Source organism: Dasypus novemcinctus, chromosome 15 (genome assembly GCF_030445035.2).
Source record: "Dasypus novemcinctus isolate mDasNov1 chromosome 15, mDasNov1.1.hap2, whole genome shotgun sequence".
Classification (NCBI taxonomy): Eukaryota; Metazoa; Chordata; class Mammalia; order Cingulata; family Dasypodidae; genus Dasypus; species Dasypus novemcinctus.
The window spans coordinates 61,970,519-61,993,905 of NC_080687.1; the positions used below are offsets into that span (position 1 = coordinate 61,970,519).

The 23,387-nt window shown below is 36.4% G+C and overlaps 1 protein-coding gene across 10 annotated transcripts in view; it reads right to left on the reverse strand.

The window, feature by feature from the left end:
* LMO7 (LIM domain 7) overlaps positions 1-23,387 on the reverse strand; it is a 231,272-nt gene that overhangs the window by 82,557 nt on the left and 125,328 nt on the right. For 7 of the 10 annotated variants that reach the window (XM_058276567.2, XM_023584944.3, XM_058276576.2 and 4 more), the window contains exon 4: positions 12,621-12,727. In XM_058276567.2, the coding sequence (XP_058132550.1) occupies positions 12,621-12,727 (107 nt within the window). Of the gene's footprint in view, positions 1-12,620; positions 12,728-13,224; positions 13,709-23,387 lie in introns of those variants that run through there. The other 3 variants (XM_058276571.2, XM_058276568.2, XM_071208250.1) reach the window with 1 other exon arrangement.

The window sequence follows — 23,387 nt, forward strand, 5'->3', positions numbered from 1 at the left end:
CTGCCTAGACAGGATATTCAAGGTACCACTCAACCTGGTCCCAGCCTACCTGTCATCCTGCCTCCAATCTGCCAAACTGAACTAGAAATTATGCTCATGACAAGCCTCTCCTACCAGGACTTAAGCCTCAAGAGTGGAGACCTTACCTCAACATTACTTGCTGCTGTACATCCAGATATCACTGTAAAAATGTTTGATTTAAATGCTCACCTCTTGGCTGTGCCAATCTTCTTGCAGTGGTCTCCCCCTCTCACTTAACTCCTTCTCAGCCTTCAGTTCTACATTTAAACTATCATTGATTGTCTAAACCTTTGCTACTCAGATTGGGTACTCATTAGCATAATGTAGGGACTTGCTAAAAATGTAGACTCCCATCCTAGCCCCAGACCTAACAAATCAAAGTTTGCATTTAACAAGATCCAAAGGTGTTTCAGATGCATAGTGAAGTTGGAGAAGCACTGGTTAAAACACTCAAACTCTCAACAAAGGCAAGCTAATTCCTTTCTCCTAACTTCTAAAAATTACAAATCCCTCCATATCTCTACAACCTCCTCCCTACCTGACCAACCTCATGGAGCTCATGGCTGACACAGATATTAACACTTAAAAAAACATCTTCATTCACCATTCACATCCTGCATTTGAACACAGTTAGAGGCAGAATTTTGTAACGGAAAGAGCACTGTCTGTGGAGTTATGAGTGTTTCCACTTGCACCATTTATTAGGTGTGGGACCTTAAGCCAGCCACTGAGCCTCTTAGTCTCAGTGTCCACATGTAAACACCCTCTCTCAAAAGCAGTATTTTCCTCACCTCTTTAATAACCTTAAAATTCAAGTTATACATATATTATCACACCAAACCCATCCCCCTAGTTATTTAAAGGATAATTGTGCTTGTTCACGTTTTTCTGCTATCTCCCTATCCTGGCCTATTATTCATTCCATATGTCATTGGTACTCCAAAATACCACATTCACAAGATAAAAGCTTAATAAATATTTCTTCCTACTGGTGAAAGGTAATCATTCCTGGTGGTTTACATTTAACCAATAGCAAGAAGTAATTTCTAATGACTTAATAAAAGAAGAAGTAATCTCTCCATTTATTGTAAATCCTGGTTAAACAGATTCTTAAAGTGTTTCCATGAGTGAGTCATTTCTTGAACTTTGCTTTTCTGAGGCACTATCTGTTCCCTCACTCTTTTTCCTGCAACAAGAAAGGAGTTTCATCTTACTGGAATTCAACTGTGCTATTTATTATTACACTTGATGATCAGTGCTCACCACCTGTTTCAAATCCTCCAGTAACTACACTGATAGCAGGACTTTGGGCAATGCACAGCAGTATTTTTTCTTCCTTAACTCAGTAGATTAAGTAATATGATTATCATCTACTCTTTTTGCATATAATTCAGGCTTTAGAATAAGATTCCAAATTGTTAATCACTAAGGCATTATATAAAATGTAATATATAACTATCTACATTGTAACAAAAATAATATCACATATGCACTTATTCCCAGCTGAGGGAGTTTGGAGGAAGACATCATGGTTTATTTTGGTTTTAATAAGATTAAGTAAAAGCATCAAAAACTGGTTAACAAGAAATTATTTTAAACAAAATGTAAGTTTTTTTTTTAAGTTCTATTTTTAAAGATATGTTTCAAGTCAGTTCTATAAAGGTCAAAGTGTGGTAGTATGATCTTAAGCAATTTAGATTAGTAAAGTTTTACAATCAGTAGCAATTTAGGAACATTCCATTATCATGGTAAATGCAACTGACCATAAATATTGACCTGACAATCATAAAACTTATAAAGGTATTTATTGTTTACATATCAATAAAATCAAAATACTCTATTATTTCTCAACTAGACAGTGTTAAAAAGACCACACATGAAACATATTTCTTTTATTCAAAGGTGTACATTTTTCACACTTAACATCCCTGAAATTAAAAGAATTTATAATCAATGATATTATATTTGATGGAATTTCATAATATCACAACCATTTGAAGTTACTTATCTCACAAGCTAGGAAAACTGTTTTAAATCACAATCCAAAATATTTACATGTATCATGTGAGTTAATATCAATCATATACACAAATTTATTTTGGGTACAACTAGCCTGGTTAAAAAACAAGTCATGGCCATGGCAGTTGAAACGGTACTAAAAAGAATATCAGCGAATTTTTAAGGTCACTTAAATCTACTTACACAATACAGTGGAAAGATTTGGAGGCTGAGATATCCTCTGAATTCAAAGCTCACTCCACTACTTTTCCAAGATAATATAGCTAAGCAATTTCCTCTTCTGTATGTCTCAGTTTAAGCACCTGAACCAAGCTTTATAGAGATTAGAAAGAACATATGTAAAATACCTGACAGTGCCTGCTAGTCATTATCATCCAATTTATATAACCCTAATCCAATACTAGTAATAGGAATATTTCTGAGATACACTGACACTAAGACCATGATGCTCTAACCTAGCTAATATTCATCACTCCAAACCCAGCATTCCCTGAGGGTTGTAAACTAGAAATCATTTCAATGCTCCTTAAGACACAAAAGTGAAAATTAAGACTCAAGAATACTTTTCCTCTCTTCCACTTTGGTCTTAAGATCCTGGTAGGAACAGAGTAAGGGCTCCTTTCTGTTATCTACCCACAGGATTCAGGATCTAGAAACAATGTTAAATATTCAATGGATACTGTTGACAAGCTACAAGGTAAAAGACCCACAGGTGAGAGAACAAACACCCACGCACCCACTCCATCCCCATCAGCCCTGTGCTGCTTCTACCTGACCTGGAAGCAACGGTCTTCAGGCCCAGGTAGCCCATAACTTACATTGATGGCTGTTCAATAGATGTCAGTCTTTAATAACGAGATTTTTCCCCTGCCTCCTTCTTGTAAGTACAATAGAAAGTAGAATTGAAAGTGTAGCTGGAAAAGACATAGAGCTTTGTCTATTTCTTAATAGAGCTCCATTACTTAAACGTCTGGTGGCTTAGCATTCTCTGGTCACCCATATGTACGTATAATGCACCTCCCATTTCTCCTCCAAGATGGGGACTAAGCCCCTTCCCTATCTTGGAATCCCCCATGCCAAAGATAGAGCCTAGATGAGCTCAACAGCAATATGGTAAAATGAATTTATCACCAAAACAAACAAGATCGAGTTGGGGGCTTTCAAGATCTAGACCCTCCTTCTCTGACATCTCATATAGATTAAGTTGTAAGTTTACAAAACAATCATGCATACCATGTAGGGTTCCCATACATTGTTCTACCACCACATCTTACATTGTTACAAATGATGAAAGAACAGCATCATAATATTACTGCTATCTACAATTCATAGCTTATATTTGGTATATTTTTCCCAAAAACCATCCTATTATTAATACTCTATATTAGTATTGTATTTTTGTTAATAGTTCATGAGAAAACTTTCAGATATTTGTACTGTTAACCACAGTCCATTATCTACTATGGGGTTCACTGCATTATATGGTATCCTGCCTTGCATAATTCATCCAAAGTGTACACTCAGTGACTCTCAGTTTCATCAAAGTTGTATTGTCATCACCTCATTCCATTTTAGATCATTTTCATTACTCCAAAAGGAAAAATCCCAAATCCTCTTATACCCTCTACTGTTGACCCTTAGCGCTGATACAGAACCCTTCTTTGCCACCGATGCAAAAATATTATACTATTGTTAATTATAGTCCATAAGATAAATTAGTTCTATTTTCCCATGTATCACCATATTCTTAACACCTTGTAATAGAGAACATTCTTGTATTTGTACTATTAACCACAATCTTCATCTACCACTGAAATCATTGTTACACAGTTCATAGATTATCCTCTAATTCTCTAGCATTCTTTCAATTGACATTAACTTGCCTAGACTACTCCTTTCAGCCACAATTACATTTATAAATTAGCAGTGTTAGTTATACTCATGATAATATGTTACCATTAACTCCTTCTATTTCCACACATACATATTTTTATATATGCTCTTATTTAATATGTATGCATACTCTTATTTTGGGCAACACATTTTAGATGAACACACTCTAATATAGACAAAATATAACATGAAATAAACAGTAACTCCCTACCAAAGACTTTTCCAATTCAGTATATATTAAGCCAGAAAAAAGTCAGTAACATGTCAGCCAAATTGTTTTCCCAGATACACTGATTCCTTTGATGATTATCTCCATATCTTAGTAAATTAAAAGGAAGAAATACAAAACACAAAAGCATTTCAGAAAGAAATCTGACAGTCAAGAATATTATTATAACATAATGAAATAGTGAAATGTCTAGTAATAACAGTGACACTTGATATTTATTTAGGGATTTCTCTTCAAATAGGCCAAAATACACAGAGCAAAACCTTGTTAAACTGATAGTGGTTAATGCAAACAATGCTGAATTCAAAGCAGCTGCTACTTTCTGGCTGACCAAATCCCCACTTTTTCTTTTCAATTTTTTATAGAAAAATGGTTTAGTTGAAGCATCTTGATTTCAAAGTATGTTTTTAATCTATTCCTTTTTAAATGAGAGTTTACTATGCTATAATTTTTATAGCTATAATTTGCATTTACAAATAATGTTAATGTGAATTACTTAAATTTATATGGAAAGCATATGTTTATTGTTTTTGTTAAAATTAAGGGTTTTTCAGTTACTCTTTGAGAGCATGTTTTCCTAGGTTTACTGCTCATATTTTGTCAGGGGTGTCCTAAATGGTGGCAGTAAGCTTCCCAGAAAATAAAATGATGACACATAGTCCTGCCTCCCATTTTAGTGAGGCCACTAAGGAAGGTCTAAGCCTCTGAGAAATGGAGGATAAGTGGATTAGCAAGCAATCACACCCAGGATGGCTGCTCAACATGACAGAAATTACACCAGGGAAATTACCCCTAAAACACAACCAGTCCATTAACCTAAACTTTTAAAAACAACATAGTCAATAAGCACTTTTATGCCTTTCCTATTTAACATTTTTTAATAACCAGGCTCTACCTTTTAAAAAGAAAAAAATCAAGTTATAATGCTAATGTTAAAAGTGCACTTCCTAGTCCTTTCATTCTATCGAAGTAAAACTGGAACTAGGTAATAAGCAAGCCTTTGATCTTAAAGACAGTGCTTATATTTACATTTTAGTGCCAAATGCCCAAACCACAAGTTTTTCAGATAATATAATCAAGACATTCTATGATGTTAGTACAGTAACCTTTGATGGACAAAACAGATGGGAGATTGCCCAAAAGGTGCAACTCCCTTTCCTTCACAGTGGAAACACCTGTCATTTGGTAGTGAAATGGTCATCCTTTGCTTTAGATAAGCAAGATCAGAAGCTGTTCTCTGAAAGACCTTTGCAGGGCAGATGTGGTGGTTGGTTTTTTTTGTTTTAGAACAGATGTCATAATTTTGTCTCTACTGAACACAAACATTGTACTTTTTTTCAAAATGAGGCAACAATAAAGAAAAACCAGTACACAGTGCAAAGTAAGGAAGTGAACATAACTTGATTTAACTTAAATTGAAACATAATATGTCAAAAATTATGCCCAAAAAACATGACATCTCAAAAAGATAATAGTAAAATAGAGTTCACACAGAGACAAATAAAGAGCAAATAACTTAGCTATATGTTCTCTGGTTTCCAGCTCTGCTGTTCTAACAGAAGAGATAAATTGTAAAAAGTTGATTAGACATAAACATCATAAAAACTTCACCTGTTCTAATACCTGCTTTCAGTGTAGTAAAGAAAGAAGTCTTATAAGGCCTAAATTCTCATGAAACTTAAAAGCCTGTAGTCACAATTTTTTCAGAAGCTAGAGGCCAGAATTTTTGTTCCATGTTTTCCTAGAAGGGGCACATATCTTTATAAGGAAAACCAAATTATAAAAATGATCACAGTGATAATTAAGTACTATTTATTGAGCAATTATTATATGCCAGACACTGCACCCTTTACATAGGTCACTTATATCATAGGTCACTTGTCACTTATATCATCAGAACTCTACCTTGTGAGGTAGTTTTCTCCCAAATGATATTATTTCTATGGTCGGAGAGAGCAGCAATCACATTGGCCTTGTTTACTGATATATCCCCAGGTCTTCACACAGTTTGGCACAGAGTAAGCAATAAATAATTATCTGCCATATAATTAAATTTGAGGGGAAAAGTAACCTAAGGTCACTCAGCAAGCAAGTGACAGAGAATGGGATTAAACCCAATCATGGGGACAACACTGCTGCCATCTAAGGCACTTCTCTGCTCAAAGGCAGGATTGACACTTAACATATGTCTGCAGAAATTCTTGGTCATCGTGGGGAAGGCGGCTGACAAACTTAGCCTGGCATTAGTATGTAAGAAATGAATGTTGAGAAATCCTTAAGTTTCTTTTTGTTCATATCCTTCAAATGGTTTTTATCATGCCAAAGTCAAAGATAATATATGACTTTGGGGGGGCGGGGGTGTTTAATGCTAGGCAAAGGTAAGAAGCACCAAGGTAGTTTGACTTTGGAAAGAGCAAAGCTCACCATAAACTTGTTGATAAAATTGCTTATTAATTTCAATTACTTGTAAAAAAATTACCTTCACTACCAGTTCCTGCCCTTGAACTTACATAAGATATTCCAACTATCTAACCACATTCTTCTAGAAGTATTAATATTAACTACACATTTTAGACTTGTTATCTAAGATGAAAAATGACTGGTGATCATGATATAAAAACACTGAAATGTTTCTAACTCTTCATATAAATATAAACATGGAACATATCCCTCAATGTCAAAGTGAAATGTGTTTGCAATTAATCATTATTAGTATTTATCATTTGCATGTTAGCATAAGGATTTATTAAATATTCCACCAACTACTTTGAAAGGTCCAAAGTTCCAACCTTAATTTATTATGCACACACTGAGAGGAAAAACACCTTTTTAAAAAAAACTATATTGTGCCACATTGTGCTGTTAAATACTATATCATTATTCTGTGTGATAAGTGAAAGGCAACAGAAACTAAAAGTTCAATGACTGCTCTGTGTTTTTTGAATAGTGAACATAAAAAGAGAAGACTTGGCAAAGAAATTTTTTCCAGGAAATTGTCCTAATTAAAATTCAATTCACAAATAAACATTTACTGTCTAAGGTATCAGGAACCAAGGAGATAAAAGTAATAGTAGATGGTTACTGCCCTCAAACAGTTTCAAGTCTAGTGAAAATTCAGATGTATGTAGAAATAAGAAGTGCTTTGGAAATTCATATAAGAAACAATCATCACCACCAATTAGAAGTGCTTCCTGATTTTAAAAGTTGAAATGACCATTCATCTCCATGTTTCCAGAGAACTCTCTGCAATTTAACTTAACACAATGTATCCCAATTATTAAATTGTGAATTTATGGGGACTTGGGAACCTCACTGAAGCCTCTATCTTATTCATGCCTGTATAAGTACATGCCACAGAGAAGATGCTGAATCAATGCTGCTTCTATGACAAACAAGTGAATGGCATCTCTGGAACCAAAATTTCCCTTTCTTGGATTAAGTGCTATTTTCTACTCTGTAGCTCTAGAAATAGATGTAAGCACACACAGTACACACATACACTCACACACAAATGATACAGCATGAAACTCGGGAAAAAAATGTCTAACATTTCTAGTTACTGGTGAAGCACTAAAGTTTGATGAGACTACAGATAGTGCATGTCACTTTAAAAATTGGATTAATTCAACACAGGCAGCCCTACACACAATAACTGGAAAGACACAGAAGAATCTCTTCACTGAAAATCTCTCTAATATTTTGAAGGAGCTATTGTTATAAAACAAATGCTCTCTGGTCAAGGGAAGCAAACTCCCATGAGCTTAAAATTAAGAACAAGAAAAGGAGATACCAGACAAAACCTAGTTATTCTATGACTTGCTGTAGTATCAGACCTGCCTCATAATTCACCTTTTTCTGTAGCTAAGCAGACTCTTACAATCAAAGCTTACAATTAAATTTGGCCATTTTTGTTGCTGGCCCCAAACCTCAGCTACCCAGAAGCAGTAAAGTCTCCTTCCTACGAATTATCTAACACCTTCGAACGAATGGATACAATAGAGGCATGTACAGTGCAGTAAAACTCCTTTTTGTTTTATTCTCTTCTATCTTGGAAGGGCTATTTTAAAATAGTAACTAAAATGACAGGTGGCAGACACCACTCTCAAGTTACAAATCCAAGGTTAAATATGATTAAGTTTGCTTTTTCTCTTTTTTGAAGAGTAATATGTTGAGATTTATTTTAAAGTTTTATACTTGCTAAAAAAAAGATGTAAGTTCTAAAGCAGGTTTTAATCATAAAAAGTTGGAAATTAAATAATTCGAAGTAGATAAATTGCTACTACTATGAATAAACCTTAAATAAATACACATATATACATATACCCCAAAGCCAATTTGGTAGGCTGTTAAAAGAAGGTGACATCTGGGAAATTGATTCCTAAGAAATGACTTTACAGTATTGCCGCAAAGCACCCTTTTAAAGCTTTAGAGAACAGCTAAATCCTTAAAATATCATTTCAAACCTCTTTTATTTTCTTGAGGGAGAAATGTCAACACTGATTTTGCTTCCAACTACTGTTCTTTGGCAACTAGCATGTGTCAAAATAACAGATCTTAATTTTCATACCCTCAATTTGATGAATAGATCTTTTTTTAAAAACTCAGTCAATATCAATATTTAAAGTTACATTTTACACCATACACTAAATAATGAAGGCATAAGTCTGTACTAGAACATAATTTTTCTTTGTATGATGGTAAAACACTGTTCCAAAGAACTGCCTTCCTGTAATGTAGTCTATATTATGAACAGAATGTATCTGAAGAAGTGCTAAAAAGTGGATTAGAGGGATAAGGGGGTGGAAAGAAAAAACATGTTTACAATCTGTTCAAATCCTCAGCCTAAAAAGTTTAATATATAAGTTGGTTAGAGCAATGATTTAAAAACAGGACTTAGTTTCTGAGTCAAATTGCTGGGCATATACAATTAAAATCAATGTTAAAACTTACCTTTCTGGCACCATCCATTCCTCCAACATAACCCTGGTGTATTGCTTTCTACAGCAATCAACTGCTCTGCCTCCCTTAATGATCAGAGGGTCTACAAAGACCATGGCACTTGCTTTAGGAACTCTCCAGTGTGCTGTGCCATGGTGTTGGGGCCACCATGCCTTGTTCTCCCCTACAGACCTTTTATAGAACCCGTGCACAGACAGTCTTGTGCAGGCAAGCTACCTCTTCTCTGTGAAATACGTGTTCTCTAATTTAAGTATGGATATTTAGTAAATGGTTAATAACAACTATTCACCAAATTTTCATTGGTGCAGAGAAACTATAAGTTCTGCCTCAGTAAACATCTACACTAGGATAGGTTCAACACTCATCTACCAAATCCTAAATTTGTTAACCTTTTAGGAAGAAAAAACGCAAAACTAGTCCCTATCCATCCATTAAAATATCAACTGAGCTCCTGGATATACGAAATTCTAAAATAAAAGAGATAAATATACTTAGAAAAATTGAAACTATTACCTCTATTTAAAAAAGCAGAATTGTTAGATAATTAGATCACATATTAATATGCATAATTACAGAAATACAAAGAGTACCCTAGTTCTGTTTGACCAGTAAAAGGTTATTATTGCAACGTAAATTATAAATCCCAACTTACTAGAAAATAAAGTTTTTGAAGTTAGGTCCAGATTATTGAAATAATTCAGGAGCAATTATACTTTACATTAACTGCTTCTGCTCCTGCCACTCATTCTTAACAAACAAAACTCTTCTGGACGCTGTATGCCAATGATATATTTATCACTGCTGTGCAGTAACAAAAACACAACCAGCATTGGCCAACAAGGAGGGAATTAGCTGTCCTTTCCTATTTGTTCTTAGTATACCATATAACCATGGATATATAGTATACCATATAATCCATGCAAGTACATGGATTGTACTTGCAACACAGCCAATACCAGGTCCATAAAACTGTTAGATGCAGTCTTAGCAGTTGAGTTGGGATGAGGTATTTAAAACAAATAGTTCGTCACCTTTTTGCTAAATTTAATGCATACCAACGACCAAAATATCCTCAAAGTACTCATACCTATTACTGCATTCTCATACAAATTACAAATGAGCCTTCATTTAAATACACAAAAACATAGAACATGGAAATACATATATTATTATATGTTAATAAATAATAGATCTTCTTCACCAATTACTATAGTGAGAGAAAGTAAGTAAGGAATTCCCTGTCTAAACCATGGCTTCTCAACCTCAGCATTATTGACGTTTTGGCCTGGACAATTCTTTTTGTGGGGTGCTGTCTTGTGCATTGAAGGGTGCTTAACAACATCCCTGGCCAATAGCAACCTCTCCCCGATTTGTGTCAACCAACATTGCCAAATGTCCCCTGGAGAGCAAAATCACCACAAGGTGAGAACCACTGGTTTACTCCACAGCAAGTACTTTTATCTGCAATAATGATAGGACAAGATTTTTTACCTCCAGGAGTCTCCACATTAAAAAAGAACAAAATCTAAAAACTAAGAAAGGCATTACTATTCATCTGTAAGCAATTATCTGCTTTCTTTTAAACCTGCTACCTTTTTTTAAAATGTTATTTCAAGACTTAAGAACTGTGGCCAATATTTTTTAAAATAAGCCATTTCTCCTCTTCCTCGTTTCTCATACTGGGAGGCTCTCACAATCCATTTGCTATTAATTCCCAAAAAAACGTGAATTAGCAGAGGAACTGTTCTGAAGGCCAGTCAAGATTCTCAGTCAGGCCTGTTCTCTAGTACTACTGAGGCACACCTTACTTTTATGGACTTGTGGTTTCCACTGAAACAAGTTGTTCTGCTACTTAATACTGCTGTTAACTACGTGACCTCTTGGTTTCAGTTTGTAAGTAATTTAATTTCACTGCAGGCTGAGAGCACAGCTGCTGATTTTTAACACTTTAGGTACAACCTCACATAAGACAGGCTGTAGGCAAGCTTTGTACAGCACTTTTGGAATTAGCAGCCAACAAACATGTTCTCCTAGCCCACAACCTACTCAAACATAGGCAGAGTATGATTTTAGGGGGAAAGCAAGTTTACTCTTAGAAGACAGTGCCAACGAAAAGAAGGTGTTCAAAGTCAAAAGCTTCTTTGACCACCAGAAAGGTCTCATGAGAATATTTAGTTTAGGACAAATAAAGCCAATTCACCCAAATATTTATGTTTCATGGAAATATGGAAGAAGCGAACAGTTTCATTTTGGTGACAAAATTTAGTACCTCGCAACTATCTTACTATTAATCAGAAATACTGGTAGACTCATCACTGCAGTGGAGTTTAGAAATACTTATTCAACATAAATAGAAGTACATAGATTCAAAGCAATTTCTTTTTAAATATATATATTAGACTTTTTAAAAAAACTAATTTCACCTAAGTTTTTAGGTTGTTCTGCTAGAAGACAATGAATCCTATCAAAGATATTTATATAGAGGGTTATTCTCCTTTAGAAAAAAAAACGTTGGTCATATGTAAGAATTTACAGTTAAATTTTTAATAGCCATTAAAGCTATAACACTGGGGTATCAACCACATAAACTAAATCTTTGTCTGAAATGGTAGAAACTAAATTTTCCATTTCCCATTATTTCTATGGTCAAAATAAGGTATTTATTTTCTCCCTTGGAAAAAAAATGCTAATGGGTTAGAGGTACATTACGTTTAAGAGCCATGATGATAAGGAGATAGTCATTATTACAAAATTAAATAATTTTCCAGGCACATTTATCTTGTAACCAGAGTTTATTACTATTTCCCTGGAGGCCAATTAGATTTATAGGAAAAAAGTCACCCAAGAACTGAAAACCAGACTTCCTGGAAACATATACTCGCACACAAACACCATTTTCCATCTAAAATCCAAGAGTACACCTGCGTGCATGTTTTCACCCTTACTTTCACTTTCTCATCCATAAGATTAAAATAGTAAAATATAGTTAATTTTTAAAAGTCAACCAAAGTGAACAAGGTTGTTAGCAATACTTGTGGGTCACAAATGCTACTGCCTCACAAATATTGTGTGACCTTGCCTCACAAATATTAAGAATCTTTTGCCACTATCCTACTTTAATTTTTATGTTAGCAATTGTCAATTCCAAATACATAAAAAACTAATTCAAAATAATTTTTACACTCCATAAGCTATAATGAATAAGTTCACTTTATGAGTAATGTCACTATTACTAAAAAACATTCCAAATTATACAAGCATTAAAATATAAACTGCCATCTCAATTAATACAGAGATTTAAAATAACACTATGACATGTTCTCAATTACAGGCAGCTTCACAATCACTGTCTCCATGCTTTAAAAAAAAGAAATAGTCTATTTTTGAATGAGAACAGAGGGAGCAACATTTTTCAGTAATCCTGAACTCTGAGCAAAGCTTTTCACTTAAACTACAAGCCCAAAGTTTACAAAATATATAACAATCAAATGAAACTTACTTGATGGTGACTCGATTTGATAAATCCTGTAGATCTCCAGGATGGAAAAGCTGGGCTTCTTTCAATCCAATCTGTTCACAAGCTTTCAAAAAAACATTTATATTATCCTGTGAAGAGAAGTGGAAAGTGTTTGCTTAGCTGGACGCTCTCAGACAAAAGTTACAATTTTTATGATATAACTTCCAGGCTCCAAAGTCCAGTCACAGGCAGCAAAGAAAGGGAGGCAACGAGACAGATGCACACGTATATTTGAAAAAATACATGGGCATGTTCAACCTCTCAGTCTTCCGGAGCACTAATGGTAGTGCTACCTTATGCCCAGACATACGCTGTTGCTGTGATCTTTGTGACTAGTACGTTAAACATTACCTGTTACAGGACAAGTGCCTAGCCACTGAGCAGTAATCTACACTTTGATGTCAGCTCTGCTCTACAAACAAACGCCCTCTTTCCAGCTTGCACGACAAGCCTTACCTCTCCTCTTTAAAAATAACTCCAGCTACTGACATTCACCCACCCAGAAACTGTTGGCAGGAAAGAAATAAGAGGAGGAACACTCTGTTTCTATGATTACAAATTACAGAACGACTGTGGAATACCACACCTGGAATCTGGGTTTGGTTGCTGAGCCGGCTCTTGACAGGCAGGGAAACCATACTGTAGGACCGAGCAGCAGCCTAGTTTTCATTGGCTAAACCACATAGTTTAGGTGTGGTACATTACTCATTCCCTGCACCTGCTTCAGGAACTGCCTCCAAAAACTGGAAATCTATCCCCTACCCCCAACACTGCCCTCGTATCTTATTTCAAAACCAAAATCCTCCATTCATAAATCAACGCTTTTCACTAATGTAAACTGCTGCACAAACACTGAAGACACTCTATTTTACAGTTAGCGGCATTTCAGAGGTAGGAGTTTGGTGAGCAGAATTAGCTTAGGCTTCCATCTTTACTCGGTTTAAAAAAAAAAAAAAAAAAGACACCTAATGGGGTTGAGCTTGGATGATGCTATGTGGGCTCTGCACCTTGGCTTTGTTGAGGTTCTCAGATGAGGGAATCCTCCTGGCATGTCAACACAGGTTCGCCCACCTCAGCGTGCTAGCATCTGGACCTCTCTGAGCCCCCAGGAGCTTCCTTGGAAACTCACCTCCTTCCCAAGCAGCTGGCTTTGATGGACCAGGAGGCTACCCACCACTTAGAGAAAGGCAGTTGCTATTTTCCTGCCCTGAGCAGCTCTTCCCCATAGGAAGAAAAGTCAGCGAGGTATGGCAATGTGGCAGGGAATAATCAGAAAAAGAAAGATGAAGAGGCTCAAATTCAGCAGCTTGCATTTTTGGAGAGAGAGGGGATTTAGAGAAAAAGCAAGTGAATATTTGGCAAAAGAAAAGCAGTACTGATTGCCAGGAAACTAAGAGATATCGAAAATTAACACTATTTGGAGAGGTGAGCCTAACGTTCTATCAGTGAAAAGCAGCGTGAACTTTCTACTTGGAAGCTGAAACCTTTGATTTGTTTTAAATAAGAACAGGTCAAAGATTAAAGGAACTTACAAGTTAAAGGTTGAGCAGCTCACTGAGGGGGTTTGGTATGACTTTATGTGGAAATGGGAAATATTAGTTTAGCAAAATTCCAGGAGGAGCAAAAGTGATCATTTTATTAAGCTTACACAATTTCCTAAATCTATATTATTAGTAATTACAAATGTTTCAAATTTATAATTCCAAAACTGGCCCTTTAAGAAGCAGACAAGAACAGCAGATTTGGTAATATCAGTACCTTAAATCCTGTAGAAAGCAAATCTCATTTCAAAACAGAGAAAGTAAATCATTAGAGATCTTTCTGCCAATTAAATTTGATTCTGAGTGTTTAAAACACTACTAAAACAAAGTGGCACTAAAAGTAAAGTTACTGAAATGACAGCCAAAATTCTTCATAGATTTTATAAAAACAATAGCATTCATCTGACTGACAAATACATATAGATTAATAAGGACAAATAAATAAAATGACATACACCTCAAAACCCATCCCAGTATTTAGAAACAAATCTTAAAATCTAAGTGGCTACTTAAACTCATTGGCGATTAAAGAAAAAAATACAATTAAATACAATTAATGCGTTAACGTCTAGTTTTAAATAAAGCCTTTATATTAATCAAAAAGCAGAATATCATTTAAATATTTCACTTAGGTATAAGCTTAAACAAAAGCTTTAAAAACAAAATAACACCTGGTCTATGCAGCAAAAATAAGTTGTACAAAAATCAGACACATAACTTAAATAAAGTCACTGATAAATTACTATTCTCTTTTATATTTCAAAGGACCCAGGCAGAAAGTTGCCCAAGGGAAGATATAAAATTATAAAATTTTCATATCTGTTGAAACATCAAGAAGCCACATCCAGCTCAACATATTAAAAAGGATGCATTTAGTTTTTATTTCATATAATCATTTTCACTTGAAACTAGCAAAAGTAAATATAAAGGACAAAATGAAACAAATCTCACCTAACTGGGCTGGTAGTCAAGACTCCAAGTTAGCTCTGCCACTAACCAACTGTTGGCTTTGGGAACATGGAAACAATAGTAACCACTTTGACCCCATTTTCATCATCTGTGAAATAACCAGTTTATGGATCTGGAACTCATTGCCAAGAGCATACACCTTTTTCTGCAAAGAGAAGGAAACTCAGCTCTCCCTAGCCCAGCTGTTCCACACAATATTTCAAGTCACCACCAAGAGTCCAACTTACATAAAATACTTCATCAAAAGCCTGCTCTAAACATCTGCAAACCCTATACTGTGACGAACCAAAAACTAGCTTCTTAAAAGCAATCCAAAGATGATGATGATCCTCAAAGTTCTCTAATAGCAACTTTTAGTTTAAAAGTTTTCTGTGAATTAAGGCAGACAATATATAAACAGGAAACAGCAGGATGGCTGAAAATTTTCATATTCTCTCCAACCCTCTTCCCACCTTAGCCTTGAACCAATTAGAAGGCAGTATGGGATAGAGGGAAAATGGCTAGATTATAGAGAGATTAATGAATAAGGAATAACCCAATTTGCTAACAACTGAGGTAGGATGAGGACACCACAGAAATCTACGAACAGGGAAACGGACTTTGGCCCAGTGGTTAGGGCGTCCGTCTACCATATGGGAGGTCCGCGGTTCAAACCCCGGGCCTCCTTGACCCGTGTGGAGCTGGCCATGCGCAGCGCTGATGCGCGCAAGGAGTGCCCTGCCACGCAAGGGTGTCCCCCGCGTGGGGGAGCCCCACGCGCAAGGAGTGCGCCCCTGAGGAAAGCCGCCCAGTGTGAAAAGAAAGTGCAGCCTGCCCAGGAATGGCGCCGCCCACACTTCCCGTGCCGCTGACGACAACAGAAGCGGACAAAGAAACAAGACGCAGCAAATAGACACCAAGAACAGACAACCAGGGGAGGGGAGGGGAAAAAAAAAAAAAAAAGAAATCTACGAACACATTCAGGTTGACATTAGTTCGTTTTAGTACCTGTATTAGTTATCTATTGCTACGCAACAAATTTCCTCAAAACTTAGCAGCTTAAAGCAACAGGCATTTATTATCTCACAAAGTTTCTGAGGGTCAGGAATTCAGGAGCAGCCTAGAGGGTGTCTCATATGGTAACAGTTAAACAGCTGGGGATGCAGGCAGTCATGTGGAAGCTTTATGGGTACTTGGGGGGTGGGGGGCTGCTTTCAAGATGATTCGCTCATGTGGCTGGGAAATCAATGCTGGTTGTTCAGGAAGCCTCAGTTCTTTACCAAATGGAACTCTCCATAAGGTTACTACACATAACAGCTGGCTTCTCCCAAAGCAAGTCATTCAAGGAGAGCAAGATGGAAGCAGCAATGTCTTTTATAACCTAGCTCTTGAAGTCACACTCCATTCTCTTCTCAATATCCTATTGGTTCCATAGGGCAGCCCTATTCAAGGTAGGGGGGACTACACAAGAAGGTAAATACCAGGAGGCAATAATAATTATTGGTGACCACCTTGGAGACTGGCTATCAAAGTCTGGGTTCTCTGCCACTCAGATTCATGCCCCTCCCACATGCAAAATATACTGCCTCCTCCCAGGGACCCCAAATTCTCATCCTTTTACAAGGTCAGCTCAAAGTCCAGAATCTCATCATCTAAATCAGATCCAGGTGTGAGGTAACTCAGGTATAATTCCTTAAATACAGCCCCTTGAAGGCCTGTGAAATAAAGAAACAAGTGAAATATACACACACACACACTTACTATACAGTGGTGGGACAAGTACAGGATAACCACTGTAGATATTCCAATTTAAGTGTTGAAGAAATCAGTGGCACAGAGTTGTTACTGATCCATAACAATTCTGAAATCTTGCAGAATCCTGATTGGCAGAACCTTGATTAGGACTCAAGACCTGGGAATAAATCTTCATGGCTGTTGACTCTGCCCTCTAAACTCTTGGTTCCACACTAAAAGTCATCTTCTCTTTTCCATGAAAATTAGTGTGTTTGTAATTATATCATTTTCTCAGTCTGCTTCGTGTCTCTAATAGTCTGGGGAACTAAGGGTTCTCTTTCAATTTTGTAATTCTCTGTTCCTTTCAGTCTAAGCAGACAGTACTTACGCAACAATTCTTTCAAAAATACTGAGTCTTCTATTAAATTTATTAAATTTCATTCCATTAAACCAAAGCTGTACCACAAATCCCTTCAGAATAAGCCCTTTTTACCTTGGGCTTTTGCTGTCATGACTGCCAAACAACACCCTTATATTTTCTAGAAACCCTGTTGCTAGACTAAACAGTTATCTAAGGCACGACTTTAAATCTTTTCAAGGTCTTAAAGGATTTTCACAGCCACACTTACAGTTTTATCTTTAGACCTTGTTTTCCTGACAGTGCTCTGAATTCGATTTTTGCTGAAAGCAATTTTTTAATTCTAGCATTATTTACTAACTAAGAAGGCTGTTAATTCTCAAAATCCTCAATTCCTCGCTCCTTCATTTTAACAGTCCATAATTTATTTTATCTCTCTACTCTCACATTTTACTATAATCAGCAAGAAGGTAGGAAGCACTTTAATACTCTGCCTGGAAGTCTCCTTAGTTAGATCACCCAGTTAAGTAAGTACAATTTCTAGGTACAAAGGAGTGACCATGAGAAGGTGAGAATCATTGAGGCATTTTTGAGACTGGCTACCACAACACTATACAATAAAGAATAAAGAAAAGTCATTAGTTTGGAGTATAAAGATAAACTGTTTTATAGTTAATGGAGTTTAAGAAGTTCATATCTAGATGTCCACAAATAGTATAACTAAGGTTTGGAGCCCTTGAGAAATATTTGATCTTAAAATATGGTTTGGGATTTATGGAATCAGAAAGTAGAATATAGGTGAGCAGGGGCTGGGCCAGGGAGCAGGGAAGGAGAATGGGAAGTTATTGCTTAATGGATAAAGAGTTTTTGTTTGGGGTAATGCAAAAGATTTGGTAATGGATGGTGGTGATGGTAGCTGAGAATACTGTGAATGTAATTTATGTTACTGTATTGTATACACATATATGGTTAAAATGGGTAATATTGTATATATATTACCACAACTGTTTTAAAAAAACAAAAATATGGTTTGGGGAGTTGAGTACACATAGTAGTAACCGAAATTACTGTTCTAGGATATGGATAAGCCCTTTAAGAAAAAGTGAAAAGAAATACAACCATTAAACATTAAACATCAATATTTAAAGGACAATGAAAGAAAGAGGAATCAAGAAATTTTTTTAAAAAAGTTATATCTAGTGAAAAGGGAGGGAAAACAGAAATGAGTACCTTGTGGAAAACAAGGTAAGAGAATTTCAAGAAGAAAGAGATGTAGTGAAGAGCTCCAATAAGACAAGGATGTCAACAAATTTGATAATCTAATGGAATATCCTTAGTGAACATAAACTCCAGGGGCTAAGGAGTAAATAGTGACAATGAAGCAAATTGATCATAGAGCAATTTCTGAAAGATCTCTTCTCACTGTCACGCTAATAGTCTTGTCTCCTTTTCTGGCCTCCCATCACTCGTCCAACCAAAGCAGCCACCACCACTGCTGACACTCCAGTATTAGGATGCTCTATCCCTGGAATGAGAAAAGGAGGGAAGAAAAGAGGCTCTCATTTTCCTCTGGCCCCAAAAGTACAGCAGTGTTCTACCTCCTCCCAATATTTTACTGTTTTATATATAAATACAATTATACACTTCTATGAGGTCAAACCCTCCTTCTATCTTCATTATGAATTCTAAAGAGAGATTATGTGAAGGATAATATGAGGCCACCATGAATATTTTAACACTAGTCCAAAGGGCATTATGGGTCTTTCATTTCATTTTCCTGACCAAAACACTAATCCAGTAACCTATTTCCCTATCATTTCGTGAGGATGGATTGCTCTTTTTTCAGGGAAAGCAGTAGTTGGCGTAGGGTTAGGAGCAAAATATCAGGTACGCAGAGTTAAGTTCATCATTCACTTAATAGCAAGTTTTTATCATTCAATATGAGCCCTCTTTCATTTAATTTTATTATTTTACTATTTTCTTCATCATCCCACATCCCCACTCACTCTTATCCCTCTCTTTTAAAAAGTGCTTTTCTAATGTGTTTAATATATGTGTGTGTATATATGTCCTTTAAAAAGTGTTTTGTGTGCATGTATATATACACTCTAATTAACAGAAATTGTATGATCCTCTAGATTTTTCTCTTACATATTGAATCTTTTTTTATTATGCAAAAGTCTAAATCCTCATTAAACTATATGTTATACTACCCTAGGATCTTCTCCCTCCCAAAATGACCTACATTTTTGTATTATTTAGGAATATCTAAAAAAAAAAATTGATGCAATTTCTAATGTGGTAACTCCCACATGTAGAGGTAATACTTTGCATAACAGAAAATTAAAATAGCAATAAATATGGAATTGTATACTGCTCCTGCAAAGCTGTTTTGAGTGTACTGAGTCAAGAACTGTCATAAATAAAAGTGAGTTCTTTAAAGAAAAGCAAGACTAATAAAGGGACTTATTACAAAATCCCTGCATAAGATCAAAATCCTAACTCTGAAAATGAGTGAAATTTTGCTCAGGGCTGTGACCAGCAACTTGCAGGCAGTGTTAAAGAGCTTTCTCGCTTTTTCTTGCAGATTATAGCTAAATGTGAGAGGAGGAAGATAAACTAAAAGGCCAACTATTAAATATGAAGGATCCAATATTTGGTGGTTTTAAAATTTATCAGCCAAAAGCTCTTGGGAAGATACCTGGAAGTGCTGCCTGTCAACCAAATAGTCTCACCACTCTCACTTTGGCTTGCTAGTTCCAGAAAGTATCTCTGCCTACTTTAAAGAAGACTTTCAATAAAAAAGACAGCTATCCAATTTCTCTGAACTTGAGCATATGATGGTGCAAATCAGTTTATCCTGAGGCCACGAACCTTGGCAATCTCAATTCTTTTTCTTTTTATAATATGGCACCAAAGTCCCTGTGTCCTCTGCCAATGGAACTGGCCAATGCACAGTCAAGGTGGGGAACCAATATGCTAGGCACTTAAAATTCAAAGTGCATTCCACAGACCAGCAACATCATCATCATCTGGTGTGCCTATTAGAGATGCAGAATCTCAGGCCTACCCCAGACTAAATGGATCAGAACCTACATTTTAAGAATATGCAGGTGAATATTCAAGTTTTTGAAAATAAGTAAGTTTTCTGGCAAATAATAAGCTTAGAAAAATAGTTTCATCAAAGATGACTTAGTATAATCCTTCGCATACTTCCTTTCCAACCTGGTCCTGGCAGAAAGGTTTCTATGTAGAAGACTGGTGAGAAGAAGGGCCATTCTACCACCAATGAGGTGGTGACCAGGGAGTAGACCAGCAGCATTCTCAAGCCCACACATACATTGGGCTTCAAAAAGGGCACCCCTCAGCAGAAATTTTTCATGAAGGAGACGGGAGCCAAGTACGTGCACTGATACCAGGCTTCCACAAAGGATCTTGGCTAAAGGACTACGTAATGTTCCATACGGAATCCATGTACAGCTATCCAGAAAACATGAGAATGACAGTCACCAAACTTTGTAAACTAGTTACATGTGTCTTTGTCATCACTTTCAGAAACCTACAGGCAGTCAATGGGGATGAAAACCAGAAGCTGATTATCAAATAAAATGATAAAATAACTCCAAAAGAAAAAAAAAGGTGACTTAAGCAGTGTTTCTCTTTAGCATGGGACATGAATCAACCAGTGATAATGGAGTTAATCATTACAACTATTCCCCAAAGTACCTGGATTCTATTCTTAAGATATAATAATTATAATAATTTAAAAGCATTTGAAGGTAACTCCTAAGGAACAGGGTGGCTAAAATATATTTAGATTTGCATTTGAATTATACATATTCCATAAAGAAAGTTGAGTCACAATTCGGTTTACATCAGATAACATTGCTTTTTATATTTATTAGTAGAGCCAATTCAATCTCTATTTTATGCCTAAACTACTAAATCACATAATATGTGAAGGATCACCCCTACATTTTGTGACTATAAAATGTAGGTAAACTTTCATCAGAAATCCAACTTCAATAATCATTTGTGAAGAAAATATGCAGGTAATCTTATCCATTCTTAAAGCTTTCCTTGGGCTCTTATTTTACTACAATAATGCTGATAGAAAAGTAAGGAGATGAACTGAGGATAAGAACAGCAGTAAAATTTTGTCACTGTGAGAATAAGAATAGGAACCAAGTAGGAATACTTAAAGGAATTGCCAGGTGACACTATGGGCTCAGGGAATTATACAACGCCACCAGCTTGGTGATTTTGATTTTTCCCCAGCACTACTTGGAACACGAGCAAAAATCAGACCAAGTAACACAGAGGTGAGAGCTGGCACGTCAGCACAGCAGACAGGCAAGGGAATGAAGGCTGAATTCTCTAGTAAAAAGCTAGTTATTGAAATGCTTAATAAACTCAGGTTACAATTAACTACTCAGCAGCAATAAGAGGCTTTGTCATACTGAAACATGAATTAAGTTACAGCCTTGAATATTATTCATCAAATTAAACCTTACATCAAAAAATGAAGTAATTCTAGCCCCCATCTAGACGGTGGAGTGAGACAGTTCAGGGCTCTGTTCCACCACTGAAGCTTTGAACAACCAGAAAGAACTGGCAGATATAGCTCTCTCAAAGCTCTAGAAAACAGTTAAGGACTGTGGTAGCAGGACAAGCACTGAATAAAGAAAAGGCTACTTCCAAGCATCAGGACCTCCTGGGCCCTAACTGACATGTCCTCAACCTCTCACCAACTCAGTTCAGTGCCGACCTGTGCTCCCAGTGCAGATCCCTGGTCCTAGTTCCAGACAGAGCAGGGTAACCCTTGGGCACTTGCTAGGAGAATGTATGTCTGGCCCAATCTGTCTGGAGGAAGAATGAAGGACATCCCTCCCAGAACCCAGAACTTGCCCTGAAGCAGTTCACCAATCTCTTATATGGAACAATGTGCTACAGCAATCAACTGACTGGCTGGAGCAACGAATTGTTGGCTGTAGACTATACAGTACAGTGCCCAGGACCATAAGTAAATTGTTTCCTATGGAAGAGAGGACATTGGAGGGAATTCCCAGTGTCATGCCAAAGACAAGACACTTGTGCTGTCAGGGCAGCCCTCACCCTTTGGCCTTAAACTATTCTCTAAACTCATTGTATAGATAAGCCCTAAAAGGCAAACACTAAAACAGGTCAAAGACTGAGAAACATGTTTTGTTGTTTTGTTTTTTCCCACCTCCACTGTTTTTGTTTTGGGTTTTTGGGGTTTTTTGGTTTGGTTTTTTTTTTTTGGTTGTTGTTAGTTCCTGGCGTTCAAGGAAAGCTCTGTAATAATGGTAGCTGAATTCAAGCTTCAGGAAAAGATGCCTCAGAGTACAAAATGACATTGAAATATCAAAAGGTCCAGGTTTCAACAAAAGATTGCAAAACATACAAAGTAACAGGAAGAGATGGCCCAGGTAAAGAAGAAGATAAAAGTATTAGAAACCATCAATGAAGAGGAACAGAACCCATTCCAGATAGAGAGTTTTTTTTAAATGCTCCTAAATATGCTCAAAGTGCTAAAAGACAACATGGGCAAAGAACTAAAGGAAGCCAGGAAAATGAGAGACAAACACAAAGAGAATATCATTAGAGTGGTGGAAATTATGAAAAAGAAAGAAACAGAGATGAAGACTACAGTAACAGAAATTTTTAATTCCCTACAGGGTTTCAAGATCAGATTGGAGCTGGCAGAAGAAAGAATCAGTGATCTTAAAGATCTGACAATTGAAATCATCTAGTCGGAGGGGCAAAAGAAAGACAGAATGAAGTGAACAAAGCCTGTGAGACACCATCAAGTGTAACAATAAATGCATTGTGAGAGTCCCAGAAGGAGAGAAGAGAAACAGGCAGAGACTATTTGAAGAAATAATGCCTGGAAACTTCCCAAATTTAATGAAAAACTGAATATACACATTCAGTAAGCCCAACCGACTTGAAACAGGATATATCCAAATAGACCCATGACACAGCATATTAGAATAATCAAACTGTTCAATGTAAAAAATACGAGAATTCTGGGAAGCAGATTTGGCTCAACTGATAGCGTCCACCTACCACATGGGAGATCCAGGGTTTAAACCCAGGGCCTCCTGACCTGTGTGGTGAGCTAGCCCACTCACAGTGCTGATGGAC